This window comes from Lynx canadensis, chromosome A2 (assembly GCF_007474595.2).
Source record: "Lynx canadensis isolate LIC74 chromosome A2, mLynCan4.pri.v2, whole genome shotgun sequence".
NCBI classification, from domain to species: domain Eukaryota; kingdom Metazoa; phylum Chordata; class Mammalia; order Carnivora; family Felidae; genus Lynx; species Lynx canadensis.
Genome location: NC_044304.2, coordinates 108,984,426 through 109,006,758, shown reverse-complemented (window position 1 = coordinate 109,006,758; position 22,333 = coordinate 108,984,426). Strand labels below are relative to the sequence as shown.

General features: G+C 39.2%; 1 protein-coding gene and 1 pseudogene across 1 annotated transcript in view; one reads left to right on the top strand and one right to left on the bottom strand.

The window, feature by feature from the left end:
- Window positions 1-17,462, top strand: part of ANKMY2 (ankyrin repeat and MYND domain containing 2) — a 37,713-nt gene extending 20,251 nt beyond the window's left edge. The window contains 7 exon segments of the mRNA XM_030308047.1: window positions 2,658-2,818; window positions 7,649-7,863; window positions 8,660-8,795; window positions 12,641-12,769; window positions 14,737-14,794; window positions 14,797-14,865; window positions 16,300-17,462. Of these exon segments, the coding sequence (XP_030163907.1) occupies window positions 2,658-2,818; window positions 7,649-7,863; window positions 8,660-8,795; window positions 12,641-12,769; window positions 14,737-14,794; window positions 14,797-14,865; window positions 16,300-16,484 (953 nt within the window). The 3' untranslated portion in view covers window positions 16,485-17,462.
- LOC115509548 lies at window positions 11,191-11,370 on the bottom strand (annotated as a pseudogene).
- Window positions 17,463-22,333: the final 4,871 nt, after the last annotated feature.

Below are 22,333 nucleotides of genomic sequence, written 5' to 3'. Positions count from 1 at the left end.
GCCTCTCTCTTCCTGTGACTGTGTCATTGATACATAGCTGGTATTTTTAATGTACCAATATTGCCACTGCTCACAGGGACTGTCCTGACTCTATTAGTTGAGAGGCTGATGAGAACACATAGTAACAAGCTAATTCTCTATTTACCCGACTGTTTTCTCTTCAACTTTTTCTCTGTCGATTTTAAGGTTTTTAGGAGGTAATTTTAGAACTTTTTTTTGTTTTTTTAAGTAGCAATACCCATCTTTTTTTGAAGCTGGATATAGACTGCATTTTATTTATTTATTTTTTTTAATTTTTTTTTCAACGTTTATTTATTTTTGGGACAGAGAGAGACAGAGCATGAACGGGGGAGGGGCAGAGAGAGAGGGAGACACAGAATCGGAAACAGGCTCCAGGCTCCGAGCCATCAGCCCAGAGCCTGACGCGGGGCTCGAACTCACGGACCGCGAGATCGTGACCTGGCTGAAGTCGGACGCTTAACCGACTGCGCCACCCAGGCGCCCCTAGACTGCATTTTAAGGAAGGATTGTAGTTTGTCTTCATCTTGTCTGGTTTCTTTCTGCACAGTTGTAAATTCCCACATGCGGTGACCAGTGTTAATTTTGATGCCGACATGTTCATGTCCTGCTTGTACATTTGCTTGATTGACTGTTTCTGTCTATCCCTCCGTGAATATTGTGGATGTAGAGATGATCATTTGCTAAACAGAGCACCTCATGTTTCTAATATATCCTATTACTGTTTGACATCCCCTCAAGGTACATATATTGGAGCTTTCTGAATAAAAGAAAGAAAGAGGGAGAGAGAGACAAAGAAACAAACACACAAACAAACAAACAAACCCTGGTGTTTGGGTACTTAAGAACAGCCCTGAATACCAAAAAGGAGATTGTGGTCACTACTAAAATTTCCCTTCAAATCAGGGACATGTTCTCCTATCATTTGTTTAATCTTTAAGTCTCGATCCATTTCTCTTTTTCTTTCTGGGACTTGTGTTATTTTTCACTACTACGTTTCTCAATCTGCCCTTCAGCCCTCGTCTCTTCCATAATGATTACCATTTCCTAATTTTTCTGTTTGGAGACATTCCATCTACTTCATCTTCTGCATTTCTATTTTAGTCCTCACTACTATACTGGGTTACCTGTTTGAGTTTGTGTGTTAATTTTAAAGTTTTGAATCTTTCTGCAATCCTTGAGACTTCACATTTTGTACTCGATCTGCTTGATTTGAGTGTTCTCGTTTGGTGATTAGGGGTATGGTTTGGTGCTGGTTTGGGTCAGTGGTAGTGGTTGTAAGTGCACTTCCCACGAAAGAAGCCATCTGGTGGAGGCAGCACATAGTCTTCATGTTGCTGGATCCCTGCAGGAACTTTGCTCTGTATCTCCTAGGCAGCGAGGTAAAGCTGGAGGGTTGTGGAGCAGTGAAGAGAAGGGCCACTATCTCTATACCCGTGGGCCCAGGGTCAACAAACTGGAAGATATTTTGTCCTCACTCAAGCAGACGCTGCCAGGACCATGCATAAGCTGGGCAGGGGCCACCCAGACCACTCTCCCAGAGCCCTGGTGCCGTGGGCCCACTTCCCAGGACTTTCTGCTGCTGGTCCCTCCCACCTCGGCAGGCAGAGAAGAGGAAGAAGTCTCTCCTCCAGAGATCCCGGAAGAGTCTGCACCTACAGCTGTGCCCTGCGAGGTTCTGGCTGCTTGCCCAGAGTGGCCTCTTCCCCGCCCCAGAGAGTTAGTGGTGAGGGAGCCTGGGAAGGGGAGGCAACAGGAACACACATTCAGGCTACCAACTTCTCCAGGGACAGTTTTGGTTTCATAGAACCAGTTTTACCTCTAGAGATGGCTTAGAGAAGTGGCATAGGGATCTATAAGAAGCTGTAAAGTGGATTCCAGGCTGCGCCGGCAAAAGCTTTTCCTCTAATTATATTCACAAAGAGGCCAAGCTTTTCTCAAATTCAAGGGAAGGGGAGATAACAACAACAACAACAACAACAACAACAACAACAACAACAATAATAATCTATATAGTGTGAATTTACATTCTGTGTGAAGAAAGCCAGATGTGATTAGGGAAGAATGACCATCATTTCTGTAAGGGTGGAAGAAGAGACATTTAAATAGAATAAAAAAAAACAACTTTTAATCTTTTTTTTTAATGTTTTATTTATTTGTTTTTGAGAGAGAGAGAGCACAAGCAGGGGAGGGATAGAGAGAGAAAGGGAGACACAGAATCTGAACCAGGCTCCAGACTCCGAGTGGTCAGCTCAGAGCCAGATGCAGGGCTTGAACTCACGAATTGCGAGATCATGCAACACCCGGTTGCCCCCAAAACAACTTTTAAAAAATATTTAGGGTCAATTATAAATTGAACTCCCCCCCCCTTTTTTTTTGTAGTCTCCATAATCTTCCTATGTACTGTGCATTGTGTCTTTATAAGGAGGGAGATTATGTCTTGACCTCACAAAACATGCTTATAAATGTTCCTCAAAACATTTTACCTCTCCTTTTCCTCTTCTACTCTCTTTTCTTGAAAATGAAAGACGTTAATGCATGGTTACTTCACAAGAACACAGCAACATACTTAATAAAAAATTGGAAAATGTCCTATTTTGAATAATAAAATAACAGATTTCCTATTTTTCTGTTAAAAGGTCAACATGATTGTGTGACTATAATCAACAATTTCTTTCCCCGAGAGAGACTGGATTATTACACGAAACCCCAGGGACTGGATAAAGAGCCAAAACTGCCTCCAAAATTGGCAGGCCCACTGCACAAAATTATTACCACGACAAATCTTCATCCTGTCAAGGTAGCATAGTGTTTTTTTATCTTCGCTTTTCATTTAAATATTGCTTCAGAGTTGAAACTGCTCTTGGTTATGTAAGATCATCTTGGTTGGGCTTTGCCAGTGTAGAGCTTGAGATGGAGCTCTGTTGTTCAGTTGGTACAGTGAAGGAGTGTTCTTGGTTTAAACCTGAGAGTGAGGGACACAGGCTAGGGCAGGAGGAGAAGCTAGGCAAAGAGGTGGGTTCAGCTGAAGCATACTTTCCACCTCATCTCACAGCAGCTCTGGACTGTTAATGGTTCCAGAGGGGCAAGGGAGTCAGGCTTTTGTATCACTCAGTTGCCAGTGCCGGAAACTTGTTCCCAGAGGGAAAGGACAGCCTCCCAGCTACTGCCAAGGACAATGGCTTCCTATAGATGAAGGCAGTTCCCTGGAGAAGGAGGCAGCTCTGAGCCCATCGTAGCCAGCACTCCCAGGAACTGAGGCTTAGTACACAGGCTGCTAAGAGGACCTCAGTGGGGCACCAACAGCATCTATTACAGTAAAGACCCTTCCAGGAAATGTTCTGAAATATAATCATGAGCACATTTTTAAAAAAATATATTTTTATTTTATTTTTGAGAGAGAGAGACAAGAGTGTGAGTTGGGGAGGGGCAGAGAGAGAGGGAGACACAGAATCCCAAGCAGGCTCCAGGCTCTGAGCTGTCAGCACAGAGCTTGACACAGGGCTTAAACTTACGAACTGTGAGATCATGACCTGAGCTGAAGTCGGACGCTTAACTGACTGAGCCACCCAGGCGCCTCAGTCATGACCACATATTTTAATGCAAGTAGCTATTTGATGCCTTTAAATAATGTAGTTCTTCCAGAATTAGTTAAATCACAATAGATTTTCAGACTCTTTAGAACAACCCAGAAGTTCACATGGCTTACCTGAGAAACTTTAAGAGCCATTCTGAACTACCGTCTCTAATATTTTCTTCATAGTTTACATACAGACTTTTTTATTTGTTTAAAAAATGCATTTTTAAATTTAATTATTTTTTCATAAATCAATCCACATGAGCATAATTTTCTCAGTGAATCATTATAGAAAACTGTGTGTGCCACAGTGATGCTGTCCTTTTTCAAATTTCAGTGATCTGTATCTTCATTCATAGCGTATAGATTTGATAGTAATTCAGAACTGTTTGGTGAGCAAGATGACAAATTGGATAAAAAATTAATAACATTAGTACAAAATGTTATTATAAATGCAGTGAATTAGATGTCCTTTAAAGTCTATTTTGGTGAATCTGTGGAACATACTGAACACCATTAAAATAAGCGGGCAGTTTGCATAAAGTAACTCTTTTAAAGACTGACACTTACGTGAAGATATAAGTTCCAAATTATATGTAATATTATTGCTTTATTGATGTTTCCCTTTGCATACAGACTTTGAAGCTTAAGAAACAAACTTATAAAACATACCTGCCATCTGCCTTTCCTCTTCAATTGTTGTACTTAATATTCTGAAAGAACCCCAAGAGGTAACACTTGTGATCCTAAGTGGGCAAAAACAGAAATTCAGCCACGAATCGTATGTTTGTATTTATGGTGGAGATTAAGTGGAACTTAGAATTTAACTTTTAGAAAATACGTAGCCCTTCTGTAACGATGGATTTTTTCCCTCCCAGCACACGCAGGCAAAGAGATAAGTCCCATGTAGGAGCTCCTCCTCGTCCGTGGCGCTCTTTTTCTTAGCGGTGGTGCAGGCTAGGGTAGGAAGACAGGATTTTTCCTAGGATATAGCATTTCTCCACATGGAGAATGTGTGCGGTTTTACAAGGCCCTCCAGCCTGAGCATTATGGGATCTTCTGGTTTAGACTGATTTGAAGAAGTTCCCTGTATTTTTCTGATTCACTATCTTTTATATCTGTTTCTACCCCTTGAGACTGCAATAATCTCAATAAATGGGAATAATTGAGTCTGTGGAGTAATTTTTTTTTAAGTGTTTATTTTTGAGAGAGAGAGAGAGAGAGACAGAGCATGAGTGGGGATGGGGCAGAGAGAGAGGGAGACACAGAATCTGAAGCAGGCTCCAGGCTCCAAGCTGTCAGCACAGAGCTTGATGCAGGGCTTGAACTCAAACCGTGAGATCATGACCTGAGTCGAAGTCAGACGCTTAACCGACTGAGCCATCCAGGCACCCCTGTGGAGTAATTTTTGATATTTATATGTAACCCAGTCTCTTCGGGTTAAATGTTTTAGTAATTACTGTTCTTTAATGATCTTTATTACTTTTTCTTTTTTTAAATTTTTTCTTCTTCTTCTTCTTCTTCTTCTTCTTTTTTTTTTTTTTTGAGAAAGAGAGTGCATGCCCGTGCACACGAGCACAGGAGAGGCAGAGAGAGGGGGAGAGAGAATCTTAAGCAGGCTCCACACTGACACCGTGTGCACTCTCCCTCAAAATAATTTTTTTAAAAACTAAATAAATATAAAAGCACATATTTGAGTAAATTAGAGTGAGGGTATATTTATACAGGCAATAAATTGTAAACATATATGAACTGAAATAGCCTATGTTATATATTTTTTAGTACATTTGGTCTTAAAAGAGATTATTCTGTAATTATAGTACCTTCCTTCAAACCACACCTTGCTTTTTGTAGCTATAAATGATCTATTCACTTGGAAACCTCCCCGCCCACTTTGGATAAAAGTTGTGCAGTTGCTATTGTGGTGGCTTATTTTCATTGCTTTTCCCTTTTCAAGTCAGCAGGGGTCTTCTTGAAGCGTATTATAAAAAGGTAACTAACAGCCATTGTATAGAGTCACAGACCTTTTAAAATCACTGAGAGCCTCCTTGATACACAATTCACCATTTCACTGCGGTGCACTTAACATAGCTGCCTGTGCGTCAAGGTTAAGTGGCTCCTGTAGCGATATGGATGTTTGTTTTCAACAGGGACTTGGAGAATTGTGCTGATGTTCAGAATACAGAGGTATACAGGAGAAAAAGAGAATCACAGGAAAAATGACAACAGAATTGAGCAGAGTCTCTAAGTGGTCAGGAGACAGATGTACATAACTTTTTAAGGCCAGAATTGTTGGTTTGGTAATTTTTTTAAAAGAAAAATAAAAAGAATTCAGAATGTCACTGTATAAACATATTCTTACATTCTTTGGGAGATGAGATATATCTGGCTTTTATGCTTAATGGAATATATTTATTCCTCCTCAATAATTAATAATGAGATTTTCTTTATAATGGATTACTTTATAATGCTCAAAAGATTAAAGGAAGGAAACTAGTTCGAATAATATTTTTTTGTGTTTATAAAATGTTTCAGTAAGCTCATAGAGCTATGGTTATATGTCTTTTTTTTTTTTTTTTTTGAGTACAGTGGTATATATTACAAAGTAAATAAAACCTAATATTTTCATAAAAGGAAAAATGAATCTGGGTTCTAAGAATTTTTAAACAAGGTTATATTATAAGTTTAAGATCCTATGTTTTGATTATAAACGCTTCATGCAAAAATATACAACAGTTTCAAGTGATTGCACTTGACAGTAGAAATACATGTAATTAACAAGCCTTCTCTGCCAAAAGTTAATTTTTGATACATGTTATTATGTAAGTTGTCAGCAAATTTACCAACCGGACTTCTCCTTATACTTATTTCATGAACTTTCTTTTATTATTGAGTGCTATATTTTAAGTAAAATATTATATTATATACCAATCTAGTAGTGTCAAAAATAAGTTCAAATCATATTTTAATTTCACAAGAACACTTAATCTATGTTAAATTTCTAATTAGGCTAGGCATGGGATTTATGTAAGTTAACAAATTATCTTCATATCTGAAGAAAAGGATCTAATACATGAAATCTGCTTTCTGTGATTACCTGATATTTACATTACCCAAGATAGGTATTTAGTTGTAACACAAAGGTTAGCAAATACTGACTTTTTGCTATGTGTGTACAATTGTGCCCATGTTACACATGTGTTTGCATTACTGTTATGTCCCCATGGATGTTTACATCTGTCCTGTGCAGACCTACTTCAGGTAATCTAGCCTATAACAAAGCCAGTAAAAAAAAAAAAAAAAAAAAATTAAAAAAAACACAAACTCCTCATTACACTGATTTTGGAGTTAATCTATATACATATATGAGAAGTATGGGACTCATAATGCATCAAATTTGATAACTCTCTAGTATTTCTCCTTTTAAAGCTATTATTGCTTTGACCTATTCTCATTACCATAGAAGATTAGAAGCATATCATAAAAATTTCCACAGAGAAATGTAGTTAATTGGAAAGTAATACACTTTTTATTTTTAGACTGCTTCTTGTGAAAATTTCATTTCTTTATAATTAATAAGAATTAATGAGAATTATAGTACTCCTAACCATGAAATTCTAAAGCTCAGTAATGTTAGCTAAAAGTAGTGATTACTTGGTGATTTGATTCTGTATATAAAGGATATGTGAATATGCCACTTTTATCTTTGGTAGAAGTGCTTTTAACCGAGAATCTAAAATCATCTGCGTGGCATACTAACACCCTGGTTTAGCTGGATGGCAGATCACGTGATAACTTAGATATAAAGAGCTCAAGAGATGTCACGATGCTACGGTCCTCTGTATTAGTTTCATAACTTTGATCATTGGCAGTTGGCATTCTAATTTGAATTAACGTAGTAAACATATGACCCTGAGAAAGACATTATTTGGTAATCTATTGAAATCAACCCAAACTGACTGCCTAATTTGTACATGGAAAAATCTTTCATGGAATTTCTTTTTTTTTTTTTTTTTCTCATGGAATTTCTAAGCTCACTGTAATTTCTTCTAGATCGTGATGCTTATAAATGAGAATCCTCTACTGGCAGAAGAAACAGCTCTGAATAAATGCTACAAGGTGATGGATTTGATTTGTGAGAAATGTATGAAGCAGAGAGACATGAATGAAGTGTTGGCTATGAAAATGCACTACATCAGCTGTATCTTTCAGAAATGCATTAACTTTTTAAAAGATGGAGAGAATAAACTGGACACTCTCATCAAAAGGTACTGTTTTTTTTTGTTTTTTTTTGTTTTTTTTTTACCATGTCATATGTAGAACATGCTCAAATGGGTAACGAATTGTTATGTGAAGCCTCATTATGGATTAAAACATTAAGCAATTTAGCAGCAGTTTTACTATTGGGCTCACATTTAGTCTGTAAGAAACGAAAGACGATGTTACATTTAGACTGAGTGGTTATTCAGTTCTGTACTTTCTACAGTGATGCTTTTGTTATCCCCAGTTTACAGGTGAGGAATCTGAAGTTCGGAGAAGTTAAGTAGTGTGTGTAAGATGTAGAAGGTAGCCCAAGTCCAGCTTTGACGATGGGTACACCGTGCCGTAGGTTCCTGGTCCGGATTCGTCGTGGCCCTCAGTGTACCTCCGTTACTGAATCTGCGAGATCTGTGTGTTATCCTTGTTCTCTGAACCACCAGGGATCAAATTCCCTTACAGTCACACTGAGAAAAGTGAACTGTGTCAGAAGGGTGTAACTTAATGAGAATTCTCGCTCTTTGTATAAATAACTGGCATGGTAATGAGTAACTAGCTAATCTGATCATGGCAGTTAGTGTGTTTTATGGCAGGGGTTGCTTTTATAAATACAGCTCGGCCCGTAAACCTGATAAGGCCTAGCTTAGCATGCAGCTAGAAGAGCAATTTGAATTAAGTCATCACGACTTGAAGAGACAATGAAAATCTGAAGTAGAAAAGAAGAAACTACTAAAAGTTCATGGGTTTGGCTGTGAGGAAATGCTTAGGATCAAACTCCAGTTATTTTTTAAAAAAAATATCTTACAGCTTGCTAAAAGGCCGAGCTTCTGATGGCTTTCCGGTATATCAAGAAAAGATCATAAGAGAAAGTATCCGAAAATTTCCTTACTGTGAAGCGACACTCCTCCAGCAACTGGTGCGAAGTATTGCTCCTGTTGAAATTGTAAGGCTCCTCACGATCACTTAGTTAACTCTACCAGTAAGACCTAATTACTGTATTTTGAGCAATTAAAGGCAAGTTCTCTTTAGCATTAATTTATTGTTTATTTAATAGATAAATAATTACTATGGACAGTTTTCAGGAACAGACATGGTGATCGATTTGCCTGTTAAGCTTGTTTCTGTTCATATGCCTCCCCTTCTTGATCCTCTTCTGTCATTTTTGTATAACTCGTCGTTTAGTAAATAGTATTCCCCTCTGTTGGAATTGAGACGGCTATATGGAAACTTAACATTTTAAAGACCTCTGTGAAACCTGTAAAGGTGGGTTCACACCTGTTCTGTAATACAGATACACACATGTGCACTTGCAGCTTGTGAAAAACCAGTACAAAGTCCCACGCTAGATGAAAGGAGGAACTGATTGTCTAGGTTGATGGTTTCTGGTAGTGGGGGATGTGAAGGGATGGTCACGGGGAAGCTTGTTGTATGTCTTCATAAACAATCTCAAAGTGTGTCCCAGCTTCTGAGATTCTACCTTAATGCCTCTGATTATAAATTTTCCATACTTAACAAAATTCTGTTTTTACTTCCCAGCTGTAGGAAGTAAAATTTAACTTCATTGTCTGTTTTTTTATGTATTTATTTTTTAAAGTTTATTTATTTTGAGAGAGAGACAGAGAGAGAGAGAGCATGAGGAGGAGAGGGGTAGAGAAAGAGGGAGTGAGAGAGAATCCCAAGCAGGCTCCTCACTGTCAGTGCTGAGCCCGATGCAGGGCTCGATCTCATGAACCGTGAAATCATGACCTGAGCTGAAATCAAGAAATGGACGCTCAACCAGTTGAGCCACCCAGATGCCCCACTATCTGTTCTTTAAATTATTTATTGCCCTTTTGTTATATATTTATTTACGTATTTCATAAGACACTCCCTGGCTTCCTTATTGTGAACAGATTTCTGTTCACCATATCTGCACTAGTCATGCTTTTATATATTTCAGTCAAAGCCTCATCAGCCTTTGTCTACTTGGTAAGAAATTGGTCCTGACACTGGTCGCTTCCACGGCTTCCTCCCTCCCTCTGGCAATGTTGGTTCTCCTCCGCCTTCTCTAGTCTGTCCCATCCTTCTCAATGTGAAAAATAAGGACAAGTCAAGGTGCTTATTTATAGGGTACCAGGTGCTCCTTTATACATTAGGAATTCATGTATTCAGAACCATGAGATAGGAAAGATCTGAAGAGACCAGATGATTTCATGAAGTTCATGCATTGATTTATCCCTGATCTCCATGATTTCATGTAGATAATTTTTACCTTTACTTTTTAATATATGTGGTTATTTGGTATTCAGACTTTTGGAAGATTAAAGTTAGCAAATTAGGGGGGTGGTTCATCAATTATGAATGTGCTTTTGTTCACATATTAAACTCCATCTAACCATTAATTAAATTGATAGGGTTTATTTATTTGCATATACTCAGAACCATATCAGGGAGGCAGACCTGATATGTCATAGTGGCTCAAAAATGGATTCCCACTTTTCAACCCAATATCCTTTAATGTTTTTTAACATTTATTTTAATTTTTTGAGAGAGAGAGACAGAGCACAAGCCAGGAAGGGGAAGAGAGAGGGACACACAGAGTCAAAAGTAGGCTCCAAGCTCTGAGCTGTCAGCACAGAGCCTGATGAGGGGCTCGAACCTACAAACTGTGAGGTCATGACCTGAGCTGAAGTCAGATGCTTCACCAACTGAGCCACCCAGGTGCCCCTCCACCCAATATTCTTTAGCCATAGAGATTATCGTACACATGCTTATGACCTCAGGGTTGCAAGGCATCAGTTGCTGTTCTGCCAAGCTCATGTTTTTATCCCATTAAGGCAGGAAGAGGAAAGGGGTCTGTAGCTAGAAAACAAGGTCTCCCAGAAACCCACTGCCTGTGTGATGTGACCACTCTTAGGTTCACAGGTTGTCTGGGGAAATGAGTGGTTTTAGCTGATCTAAACCCTGCTGCTCTGAACAAAATTTTGCTTCTCTTAGTGAAGAAGTTGGGGGAATGGATATCAGAGAACCTACTAGCACTGCCTGCCATGTGGTGTTTTCAACATTAACAAGTGGTAGACGACATTACACGTTCAAAGGGGAAAATGGCCAAACTAACAGGAGCCGGGAGTACTTTAAAAAAAGTCAAAGCAGACCAACGTGGGGTTCAACAATTCATTGTAGTTCTGTATCGTGTAATAATGTTAGAGTTTATGCAGTACAGTTTATTAATGTATATCCTAATGATCTGAGTTATTGAGAAAAGTTTTATTAATAAAGATAGTGGGGCACCTGGGTGGCTCAGTCGGTTAAGGATCCAACTCTTGACTTCGGCTCAGGTCATGATCTCATGGTTCATGAGTTGGAGCCCTGCGTCGGGCTCTCCAGTGACAGCACAGAGCTTGCTTGGGGTTCCTTCTGTCCCTCTCCCTCTGCTCCTTCTCCCCACCTCAAAATAAATAAACAGACTTTAAAAATAAAGATAAGATAGTATGAAATGCATTTTACACTTGATCTTAGCCAAAAGGCCAAGAAATGATATATGAAATGCATTTTAAAACATTTTTCTCTTTAAAAATGTTTGTTCTTCCAGAATTATATATTCTCTCTGGGAAACTATATTTATCTAGAATGCTGGTAGTTGTGAATGTCCCGCATAGCCACTGTTTACTACCTAAGGGGTTTTGTAAAACTGGCAAGTTTACAAGCCTCTGAAGCAATGCTAATCTTTTCCTGTACAACGGTAACTCTCAGGGTTGCCTGCCACGTCACCTATGGCACTTTCTGTCCACGTGGGTGCCTGGGCCCTCCTGCAGAGGTTTTCATTCCCTTTGCCTCCTGTGGCTCTTGGCTTCTTCCTGTCACAAATCCCAGCAGGAAGTTTGAGGCATAGCTACATTTAAGAAGTGTTGAGTTCCATTGTAACAGTATACTTTTTTTTTTTTTTTTCAACATTTTTATTTATTTTTGGGACACAGAGAGACAAAGCATGAACGGGGGGGGGGCAGAGAGAGAGGGAGACACAGAATTGGAAACAGGCTCCAGGCTCTGAGCCATCAGCCCAGAGCCCGACGCGGGGCTCGAACTCATGGACCGCGAGATCGTGACCTGGCTGAAGTCGGACGCTTAACCGACTGCGCCACCCAGGCGCCCCGTAACAGTATACTTTTAAAGAAGTTTGGCTTTTGTAATTGACAAAATATATCTTAACTTCTGGAAGACTAGCTAATGTCTCAGTTCTTACAGGCTGTGTTGAGTGTTTGTTTTTAAGTTGAATATCTTTCCATGAGATGAACTCTGGTACCTAAACCAATTTGTACTTAACAAAGTGGATGACAAGGTTGTGTATAACAAGAAAGTTCCTGTCCCCCCAGCAGTGACATAAAGGTTCCGTGACGTTGTCTAGCTGTACCATCAATTTTTTTCTCAAGCAATAATTCACACTAATAGCCGTGCTCTTGTAACATAGGTAAAGTCTGTGTCACATATAGCCTTATTGACTTTGTCCCTTGTGTGCCTGCTTCTGGATAACATTGTTTATGGAGTATCATCTCTGTAGTCTTCCCATGGTGATTTGATCTGATTTGATTTGATTTATTTAAGTTGGCGAGGTGCAGCGGAGAGGGAGAGAAAAACCCAAACAGGCTCCACTCCGTCAGCACAGAGCCCAAGGTGGGGCTCGATATCATGAACCGTGAGGTCATGACCTGAGCTGAAACCAAGAGTCAGATGGGTAACCAGCCGAGCTTCCCAGGCACCCCTGCATGGTGATTTTAAAGTGTATTTTTCTCTTCTTCATGCCTACTCTAGGGTTCTGATCCCACTGCATTCTCTGTACTTACCCAAGCCATCACTGGTCAGGTGGGTTTTGTGGATGTTGAATTTTGCACAACCTGTGGAGAAAAGGGAGCAAGTAAAAGATGTTCTGTATGCAAGATGGTAAGAATGAAGTTCTTTGAAGTTCACTGATTTGGTTTAGGTTTCATATCCGAGTTGATAAACTGAGTTTTAATATTCTAAATACAGTGATTGACATTAGTTTTCTAATAGACTCTAGTGGAGTATAAATTCTATGCATGTAATCCTTAAAAGTAGTTCTGGGAGAGAAGTATGGGAGAAACGTAGTTCTGTGCCTTATCTTCTCTCAAACTTCCATATTGCCACAGCTTCAGTGCTGACCACCTCCAAGAAAAAGAATGCAAGAGAGTGAATACAAAAGAGATAATCCATAAGGGATTGAGGCTGGTGCAGACCTGAGAACCTAAAGTAGGACAGTTCATAGATATGCAATCTCGACTCTTCTGATGGCGGCTTAACTGCAATCTCTCCATCATGTCTTCTGTGTAAAACTACAACTCCCTTCTTACTGCCACCGATCTTTAAGCTCTCTGGACTGCATTACCCACTTGTGTCAGAATGAACTTTGAAGGGCATATCTAATTGGGTTCTTCTCCTCACAGATACTACCTGCAAGCATTCATCTGTGCATTCACTTTACACTATCCATTAAATCAAGTTCCTATTGGTTTTAAGGTTGAAATTCTTCAGCGTATTAATAACATTCATCACATTTTGCTTTAACCTACTTCTGCGCTTCATCTCTTTTAATTACTTACTTCTTTGAACCTTGGTTTCTTTGTATGTGAAATGAGGTTAGCGTTGTAAGAATTTATTGAGACCATCTATATTGGTTAACTGTTGCTGCATATAAAACCCTCCAAAATTCAGTACTTAAAATGCAGTAATTTGCTAATTTCCCATGTTGGCGGTTGGCTGAGATGGGCTGAGAGGGCCTGGGGCACTTTTTCTCCATGTGTCTCTTATCCTCCTTAGACCAGCAGGCGGCCTGAGCCATCTCATAATGATGACAGAAGTAAAAGTGGGCAGGTGAAAACACATGAGGTCTCCTGAAGTCTAGCCTTGAAATTGTCATGCTCTCTCATTCCTTTGGCCAAAGCAAGTCACATGGCCAAATTGTAAACTCAGTTCTTCCCTTCAGTAAAAAGAACTTTGAAGTCTCATGGGAAAATGTAAACATGCAGGGAAAAATTAAGAATTGGGACCAGTGAAACAGTCTCCAGTATGTGTCATCTATTTGTAAGGGCCTCGCACAGTGCTTGGCATAGAATCTTACAAAACTCTAAGGTCCATTTGCACAAACTTCTTGCTGTTCCTTGAGCATATAATTCGTTTCCCTTCCTCCATTTTTGTACAAGATAATCTCTGCCTGGAATGCTTCTTTCCCATTCCTCTGTTGACTGACTTCCTTCCTTTAGAGGGAGTCACTGCTTCCTCTGTGCTCCTGTTGCTATTACTACACTTACTAGGATATAAATCATGTTGTTGAGTGTCTGCCTTCCTCCACGCTGCCCCATCCAGCTCTTTCTCAACCTACCTTCTTCTGAGATAACTATATCTCCCTTGTCATAGTACTGTATCATTTCTGACACATAGTAGGTTCTTTTTTAAAACAAATTTTTCAATTGTTTATTTATTTATTTTTGAGAGAGAAAGAAGTAGAGAGCAAGCAGGGGAGGGGCAGAGAGAGAGGGAGACAGAGTCCCAAACAGGCTTGAAGGCGGGGCTTGAACTCACAAACCGTGAGATCGTGACCTGAGCTGAAACCAAGAGTCGGACGCTTCACTGACTGAGCCACCCAGGTGTCCCCACATAGTAGGTTCTTAGTAAATCACTTGTTGGAGTCTTTGGTAGACTGTTCGTTGTATATCCATTATTGTTATAAAGCATGAGCTAAAAATTACAAATCTAAATTAGTGTACCTTATGGTTTTAAAAGAAAGCATACCAAACAGCATTTTTACAGCATAGTTGTTGGTTTAGTGTTATAGTTGGAATATCATGCAGTCACAGCTCTTGAAATGAAATAAACTTGACAATTGTTTTCAGGTAATATACTGCGATCAAACCTGTCAGAAAACACACTGGTTTGCACATAAGAAAATCTGTAGAATCTAAAGGACATTTATGAAAAACAACAATTGGAAGCTGCCAAAGAAAAGAGTGAAGAGGAAAACAGTACGTATATAAAAAGCAAGCTCATGGAGAAGAGGAATGATATTATTAATATTAACACAGGGCACCAAGGGACGGAGTATTCTCTGGGGACTGAGGAAACTTGGAGTTGACCAGCATAAGAATCACACTTAAATTTGTCCCTACTTTGGGTTGCTGGGATAATGTCTAGAATATGGTTAGCCTAGAAATCCCTGGAAAACAAAGAGGTATAGAATTTTAAGGAATAGGGTTTATTCCATATTCTACATTTGGACTCAGGAGAGTACCCTGCAACAACAAGACTTTAAGTGAGTATTCACTTATCCTCTACCCACAAAGGATTTTAAGGTCTTCGACTAGGAAATAATTACATTTCCCCTAATGGCTACCCACAGATTTTAAGGTTGGGAACCTTTAATTTTTTAAATTAAATTACAAAGCTGTAGGTGAAATTACAGAGCAAATTTATAAATTACAGATTACATCGCAGACCTACTGTACAGATTAGGTTTCTATAAGTGTCTGGGCATAGAGTTCCCTATTATTTTTTCTCTCCTTCCCTCGTGAAGTATATGACTCATTTTCATCAGAAACAGTGAGTTGCTACAGCAATGGTTCACAGACCGTAGTGGAAAACAACGTCCACTCTATGCCCCACCCCTGAAAATATATCATACGTTCTGGGGAGCGCATCTAGTTGGAAAAAGTGGCCCAGGTGACTTGGATACAAAACACTTCCCCCTCCACCCCTTAAAAAGCTGTACTGCCTTTACCACTTGCTTGAGAAACACTATTAGTAGGATTGAATGATGTGCACAAAATGAAATTTAATTTATATAAATAAATTGTTACGAGAACAGCCAGGCTTTGTGCCACACCTTTTTGTGTCTTCTGGACCAAACTTCTGTATGCTCTGTGTGGAGGGCAGAGGATAGCAGCTGGTCTCATACCAGACGAGCGAGAGAGTAAGACTGTCAGGAAGCATGGGAATTCCCAGTTGCGAAGCATCAGCAGGTGCCATATGCTTTTCTAAATGTCTCACGCACCTCTACTTCCCACCAGGGTAGGATAGCCTTTATTATCCCCCACTTTACAGATGAGGAAACAACCTCGTACAGGCCATCACCTACCCAAAGAAATCAAGGTAATTCACGGGCAAAGCTGTATTTAAATGCAGATTTTATCAGATGCCAGACAACCATTTCGATTTCAAGGCCCGGCTGTGGAGCCAGAGGCCCGCGTCCAAATTCTGGTTTGCTCCTTCACTCTGAGTGGCCAAACCCTTCTCTTCTCAGTTTCCCCATTTGTAAAAGTCATGATAATAATGATAATAGAGATAGTTTACCTCACATGGCTATTGGGAGGATTAAATAATTTAATACACGGAAAGCACTTAGAAGAGTGACCGACCTGTGGTAGGAACAAGAAAATGACTTTTTTTTTTGTTTTGGTCAGATGGCAAACTTGATGTCAATTCTAATTGTGTTAATGAAGAGCAGCCAGAGGCCGAAACGGGAACTTCCCGAGAGGATTGTAACCCCGAAGAGTCTGTAGAAGGGGAGGAAGAACGTCCTCAGAGTGAAGCTGGGTTGGAAGGCTTACAGGATGCTCCTGCAGGTCCACAGGCATCTGAGGAGTAAAAGCCAGAGCCAGCACCAGTGTGGATGGTTCGTACCCTGGCAGGTAGCTGGAAAGCTCATGCGACTGTATCCTCACTGCCTCGTGATACCTGCATGGCACCATGGCAGGATTCCATGTTTCCTAGAATAGACGCTTTCAAGCAAAGCTCTGTCTACCATGCCCTAATTTCCTCGTGCTCTCTGTACTGTCATTGGACAAATACCACAAGGGAAAAATTTTTATTTCAAACTATAGAAGAAACATTTTTATTCCCTTTCTGAGGCCAGCTTCCCTGCAATTGTTCTCAAAACAAAATACATCCCTTAAAGAAGAAATAAAATATAGGCTGTGGGGAACAAAGGACCCGCAGATAGATTTTCAGGAAGGAAGGATTTTTAGCCACTGAGACGGGTAGTTAAATGAATCATAATTTATATGCAAGTAAGATGAATATAAATAGCATTTACAGTAGTGAAGCCCTGCTTATTAAGATGCAACAAAATGAAGAAAAGTTGTATGTTACAGGATCTGTCCCAGTTCAGCCCATTGTAGTTTTATATAGAAATTATCCTGAGCATTCTGAACTTTATATAGTTCCTGCGGTGACGTTGTATATACAGTATTTGTACCTTCAGAAATGTCAAATCTCCCAGAAGGAACGAAGGCATAGCCACAGTTATCTCAGCATGTGCTTTAAAAAGGATATTTCATGAAATGTTTGATTTAATAATGGCTAAACATAGTGTGTCCACAGTTATGAAACTAATTCACGTGCCATATTCCACTTGAAAGGCTTTTATCTTCCCGTAAGCTTTTCATGTGGCTCTTCCTGTCCAGAAATTGATTTATAACTGTCACTTTTAGAATGTCCCGGCACCAGTTTTTAGCTTACACAGTACCGAAGCAGGCTAAGGTGTGATAGCCAAAGACAGTGCCGTGTTTCAGAGTTTCTTGTGATGATTGTAAAATAAATTGTGCCTACTGTATAACCAACTCTACACCTTGTTTCCTGGTTTATTGCTGTCAAGGGGTGGCAAATATTAAAGAAATAATAGAGGACTTAATTTTAGGAATTTCAGCAAATACTAGAGAACAACGTAGTAAGTATTTTAATGTGCACAAATGCAAATCACAGTGACTAAAATTCCCACCTCACTTCACTGATCACATTCTTCTATCTTGCTGGTTCTCCTCTTACACTGAATGACTTTTCTCCCAGTCCCAGTACTACACCTGCACTCCCGCTACCGTGCTGTTCCCGGAGGACTTCTTGGGGGCAAATTCAGTGTGAAGGGTTAACTGGTTGGGAATCAGGCAGACTGCACCTAAACTTGTCAGTCATGACAAGCCTCCCTTCCCTTGTCAAGGCACCTCGTCTGCGCACTGAGAAACATTCCGCTTTGACTAGAGAGATAGTCCTCCTAGGCTCTGTTCTCCCACCAATCTGTTTTATACCTGTGTTATCTGATTGTTTTTTCGTGTGTGTTATCGCCATTTTGTGTTACCATTATGATGCCTGTCTTCGGATAACATGGAGGGTTATGAAAAAGCAGGAGGAAATAGGAAAATTGAGAGATGTGGCGTTGTAGAGGTACCTTTTCCCTTCATTGAAGTGAATGCTAACATGAATCAACTCTAACACCGCTACAACCCCCAGTGGACAAAGAAGACTTCAGGTATAAGCCATGTCAACATGAACATTTTCCATAGATGTGATTCAGGGAAGAGGTGGTCAGAAGATGGAGTTTAAGACACAATGGGGTTGGTTCTGATTATAATCCCTTCCTTTGTCATACTTCAATCTCAGAGTGATGTTTCCATTAAGATAGGTGGTCATCCAGTTCATTTTTTAAACCATGTTGAATTACTTTTAATATGCTATCAAGAAACTTCTCAAACAAAAATATGACCTAAAGGATTAAGATAGTCTTATCATTCCAATATGTTTCATACCTAGAGCTGATGTAATAGAATATTGGTCAGCGGGTTTACTAGGAAATTGGATTTTGCTTTTTGATTGAGTAGGTGATAACAGTAGTTAACACTGAAAGTTACTATATCCCTGAAGTTATCATTTTTAATCTTTATAACAAGCCTGTAATTAGACTTTGTTTTAAGCCCCATAGCACAGACAGGAAGAGGTCAATTAACTTATCCAGAACAACAGAGCTGGAACTCATCCAGGTCTCCAGTTCTGACCACTACATTATATACTTTTACTATGTTACCTTTGCTGTAGTATCTCTGCAGATATAAGATAATAGAGCTCTGAAGGCAGGCCATTATTTTACAGGATTTAATGAATATTTTCCAGGATCTTTAAAAGATGACTGATTTTAGTCATCTATCGTGTACATGGGTTTACTTGAATTTTAATATTACTGGGTACTGAACTTCATAGAAATTCTTCAAGTAGATATTCCTTTTTTTTTTTTTTTTTTTCTAAATAGGTATTTTTGCAGTGTTTTTATCTTCTCAGGATCCCATCTCACCTGCATCTGAAGCCAATGAGTGCCCTTCTTGAGTGGGAGCTTGTACATCTTCCAATCCAGGTGTTTTTATGGTTGCTACTGGTAGCTGTGACCTGCTTCCTTGACCACACCCAGGCCAATCAGAGCACTTCCTAGAGGTTTTACATTCCTGAAGCTGAAGAGGGGAGGCTTTTTTTGTATTTTGTTTCTCTCTTACCACAGTGATAAATACAGGGATTCAATTCCAGAGCTGTGCTGACATGTAGAGGCACCTGAGAGAATACAGCCATTGAACACACCCAAGCAGGCAAGGGATAGAGGGAGGGAATGCTGTTTGAGCTGTTGAATCCACTGAGTTCTGGCAGTCTACACTGGGCTTACATGGTTTGGTGACATGAGCAAATTTCCCATTTGGATATCTATAATTTAAAACCAAAGCATTCTTATTAATACATTTGTGACAAGTGGAAGACAATGGGACCAAATTTTTAAAGTTAAGTGCATATAAATAGAGCTAAAAGGAAAATGAAGTCATATAACTTAAATTTTGAAATTTATATGCTCTTAGAAAGAACCTACAATAGCAGTTCAAGGTTTTTGTTTTTGTTTGTTTTCTTAGCAGTTCAAGTTTGGAATTAAATCATGGTTATCATTTTGGTTGGAAAGGAAACCACCAATGCAAGGTGTTTTTCTTTATGAATGTTTTTTCTAGAAAAACTCATTTGCTTGAAATCGTATAGAAATTAGTGCATATTTATATAAATTGTGATAATACTAAAGCATTATTTACATAGATAAAAAGCAACATCTTAATTTAGTAAAAACCAAATTTCTTCTTCTCATTCCTTCAGCAGATAAATAGGAGATTTCTTTTCCTCTAAAAGCTAATTCTGGCCTAGTTTATAGGGCTGTTTTTTGGAATCCTTTAAGGACTTTCATGAATACATGAAGGCGTCTTTTGAATAAAAGCCAAATCATAATTTGTCTAGAATGAATCAGGTAGCTACATAACTGACCAATTCAAGGCAATGTATCTAGATAATTCATAAACTAATATGGAACCACTTAATTCCAGGATGATTTGACATGGGTAGATTTAAATGTGAAAAAAAATGATCATTCTCTGAAAAAAAACCATGAGAAAATTCTTAATGACTTTGCCTGGAAGGAGGCCTTCGTAAATAGGATCCTAAACCCAGAAGCCATAAAAGGAAACAATACAGCTACACTTAAAAAATAACCTGAACGCTTCTGCTTCTGGAGAGGTAGAGTAGACATACTTTCTGCTAAGCAAAACTAAAATCCCTAGATATGATACATCAAACATAAATAAGAAGACTTCTCCATAAGGTGGAGAAAGAAGGCAGACTGGCTGGGGACCTCAAGAGCCAGGCAGTGACATTCAGTTTGTTCTCTTGAGATTTTTTTTTTTTTTTTTTTTTGCTTCATATATCCCAGTTGTGATGCTGAAGAAGCTGGCAACATGGAAATACCAACACTAAAAATAAAAGCCCCTAAAAAGGCCTGCTGGCCTGCCTTGTAGATTTCTGACTCAAGACTGCACCATCAACTCATTCTTGAATTTCTAGTCTACCTAGGCCTGCCCTACAAATTTTGTATTTGTCAGCTCCTAAAATGCCATGAACCAAGTCCTTGAATCTCTCTCTCTCTCTCTCCCCCCCTTCTCTCTCTCTTTCTCTCTCTCTCTCTCTCTCTCACAATATATATATAGGATATATATGGGATATAGTATATATAGGATATATATATATATATATATACATACAGTTTCTGTGGAAAGTTTCTTTGGAGAGCCCTAATGCACCAGGTGTCTTACTTTGGGCAGTTATATAACAAATTACGATAAACTATGGTGGCTTAAACAATAAACATGTATTTCTCACAGTTCTGGAGGCCAGAAGAGATCAGAGTGCCAGCATGGTCAGTTTTGGTGAGTACCCTCTTCCTGGTCTACAGAGGGCCATCTTCTTACTCTGTCCTCACATGGTGGAAATAGGGTAGCCAGCTCTCGTCCTCTTAAAAGGGCACTAGTCCCCTTCATGAGGGCTCTACTCTCATGACCAAACTACCTCCCAAAGGCCCCATCTCCAGATACCATCATGTTGAGGGGTAGGTTTCAATATACAAATGTGGTGGGGGGGAAGGTGGGGACACAAACATTCACTCTGACATCAGATAGAGTTCATAAAGGACACAGCTGCTCCGGGGATAAGAATAACCATTAGATCAAGCACTGACTTTGAGAAAGCTACTCTACCTAACACCTTACATCCATTTATGTAACTTAATCCTTGAGATTTAATGAGTTAACTATGATTACCATTTAAATAAGAGGAAATGAAAGCTTACAGAAGTTAGCTAACTTGTCCAAATGACGACTAGTAAGTGGAAGAGCTAAACTGGGTCTGATTCCAGAGCTGCAGCTTTTAGCCTCTACCCTATCTACATCTATATAATATTTCTCTTTCCTGGGTCATGAGAGCTCCTGATGGATCCTAATATACTTTTGACCCACATCAGCTTGCATGTTTCTCTTTTGCTTAAAACAAGAATTTAATACCCTCTCAACTATGTGTTCCATTTTGGTAGAGTTTTAGGTTACCTCAGTAAGGATCATGTCTTTTATTTTGTGTTTCTGCCTAAATGATGTTTTATTACAGTCACATCCACTCAGTAGCCCTTCATTACTGAATAAAAAACATTGAGGAGTGCATTTTAAAGCAAATCTTTTTCTTCATACAAATGAGACATCTTTCCATTAGTTCCTTAAAAAGGAGATTAAGTAAAATTTGCTAGCCATATTTTTTTAATTGGAATAATTTTTTCATCCTTTTCAGTTGCTTGCGGGATTAAAAATAAATATCAGGCTCCATATTTTTTTTTACAATTCTTTCAGTAGTTAACCTGGAGATTACAATATCTCATCTTAAAGTTACTGCATCTATTCAAATTAATACTGCTTATGCAATTTATGGGCCAGCTTAAATCGGATCCAAATGTACCATTTTCATCATGAAATAGGTTGCTGTTCTGCCTGCTCAACATTATTGCTTAGTGGGTCTGATAGTGCTCCACTTCTGATGAGTAACGTTAGTCAGAGTTGCCTGATGTTTCTTGGATCAGTTTCTTAGTACTAGGATGGATGCAGTAGCACGCCTAAAACTGCTATTTGAACAATCACTAGGTCTCTTCTGAAGGTGGTATGGCCTTATTCAAGAACCTTTTGAGGCTGCACTGTGACTTTCTTAGAGTTTGCCAGACTTCACAAATCATCCTTACCTACCATAAATACTTTTAGCACCATGGATTATACCAAGTTATTCTGTTATCTGTTGCTGTATCAAGGACGCTTACTAGCTGAAATCAGCTGGAAATCA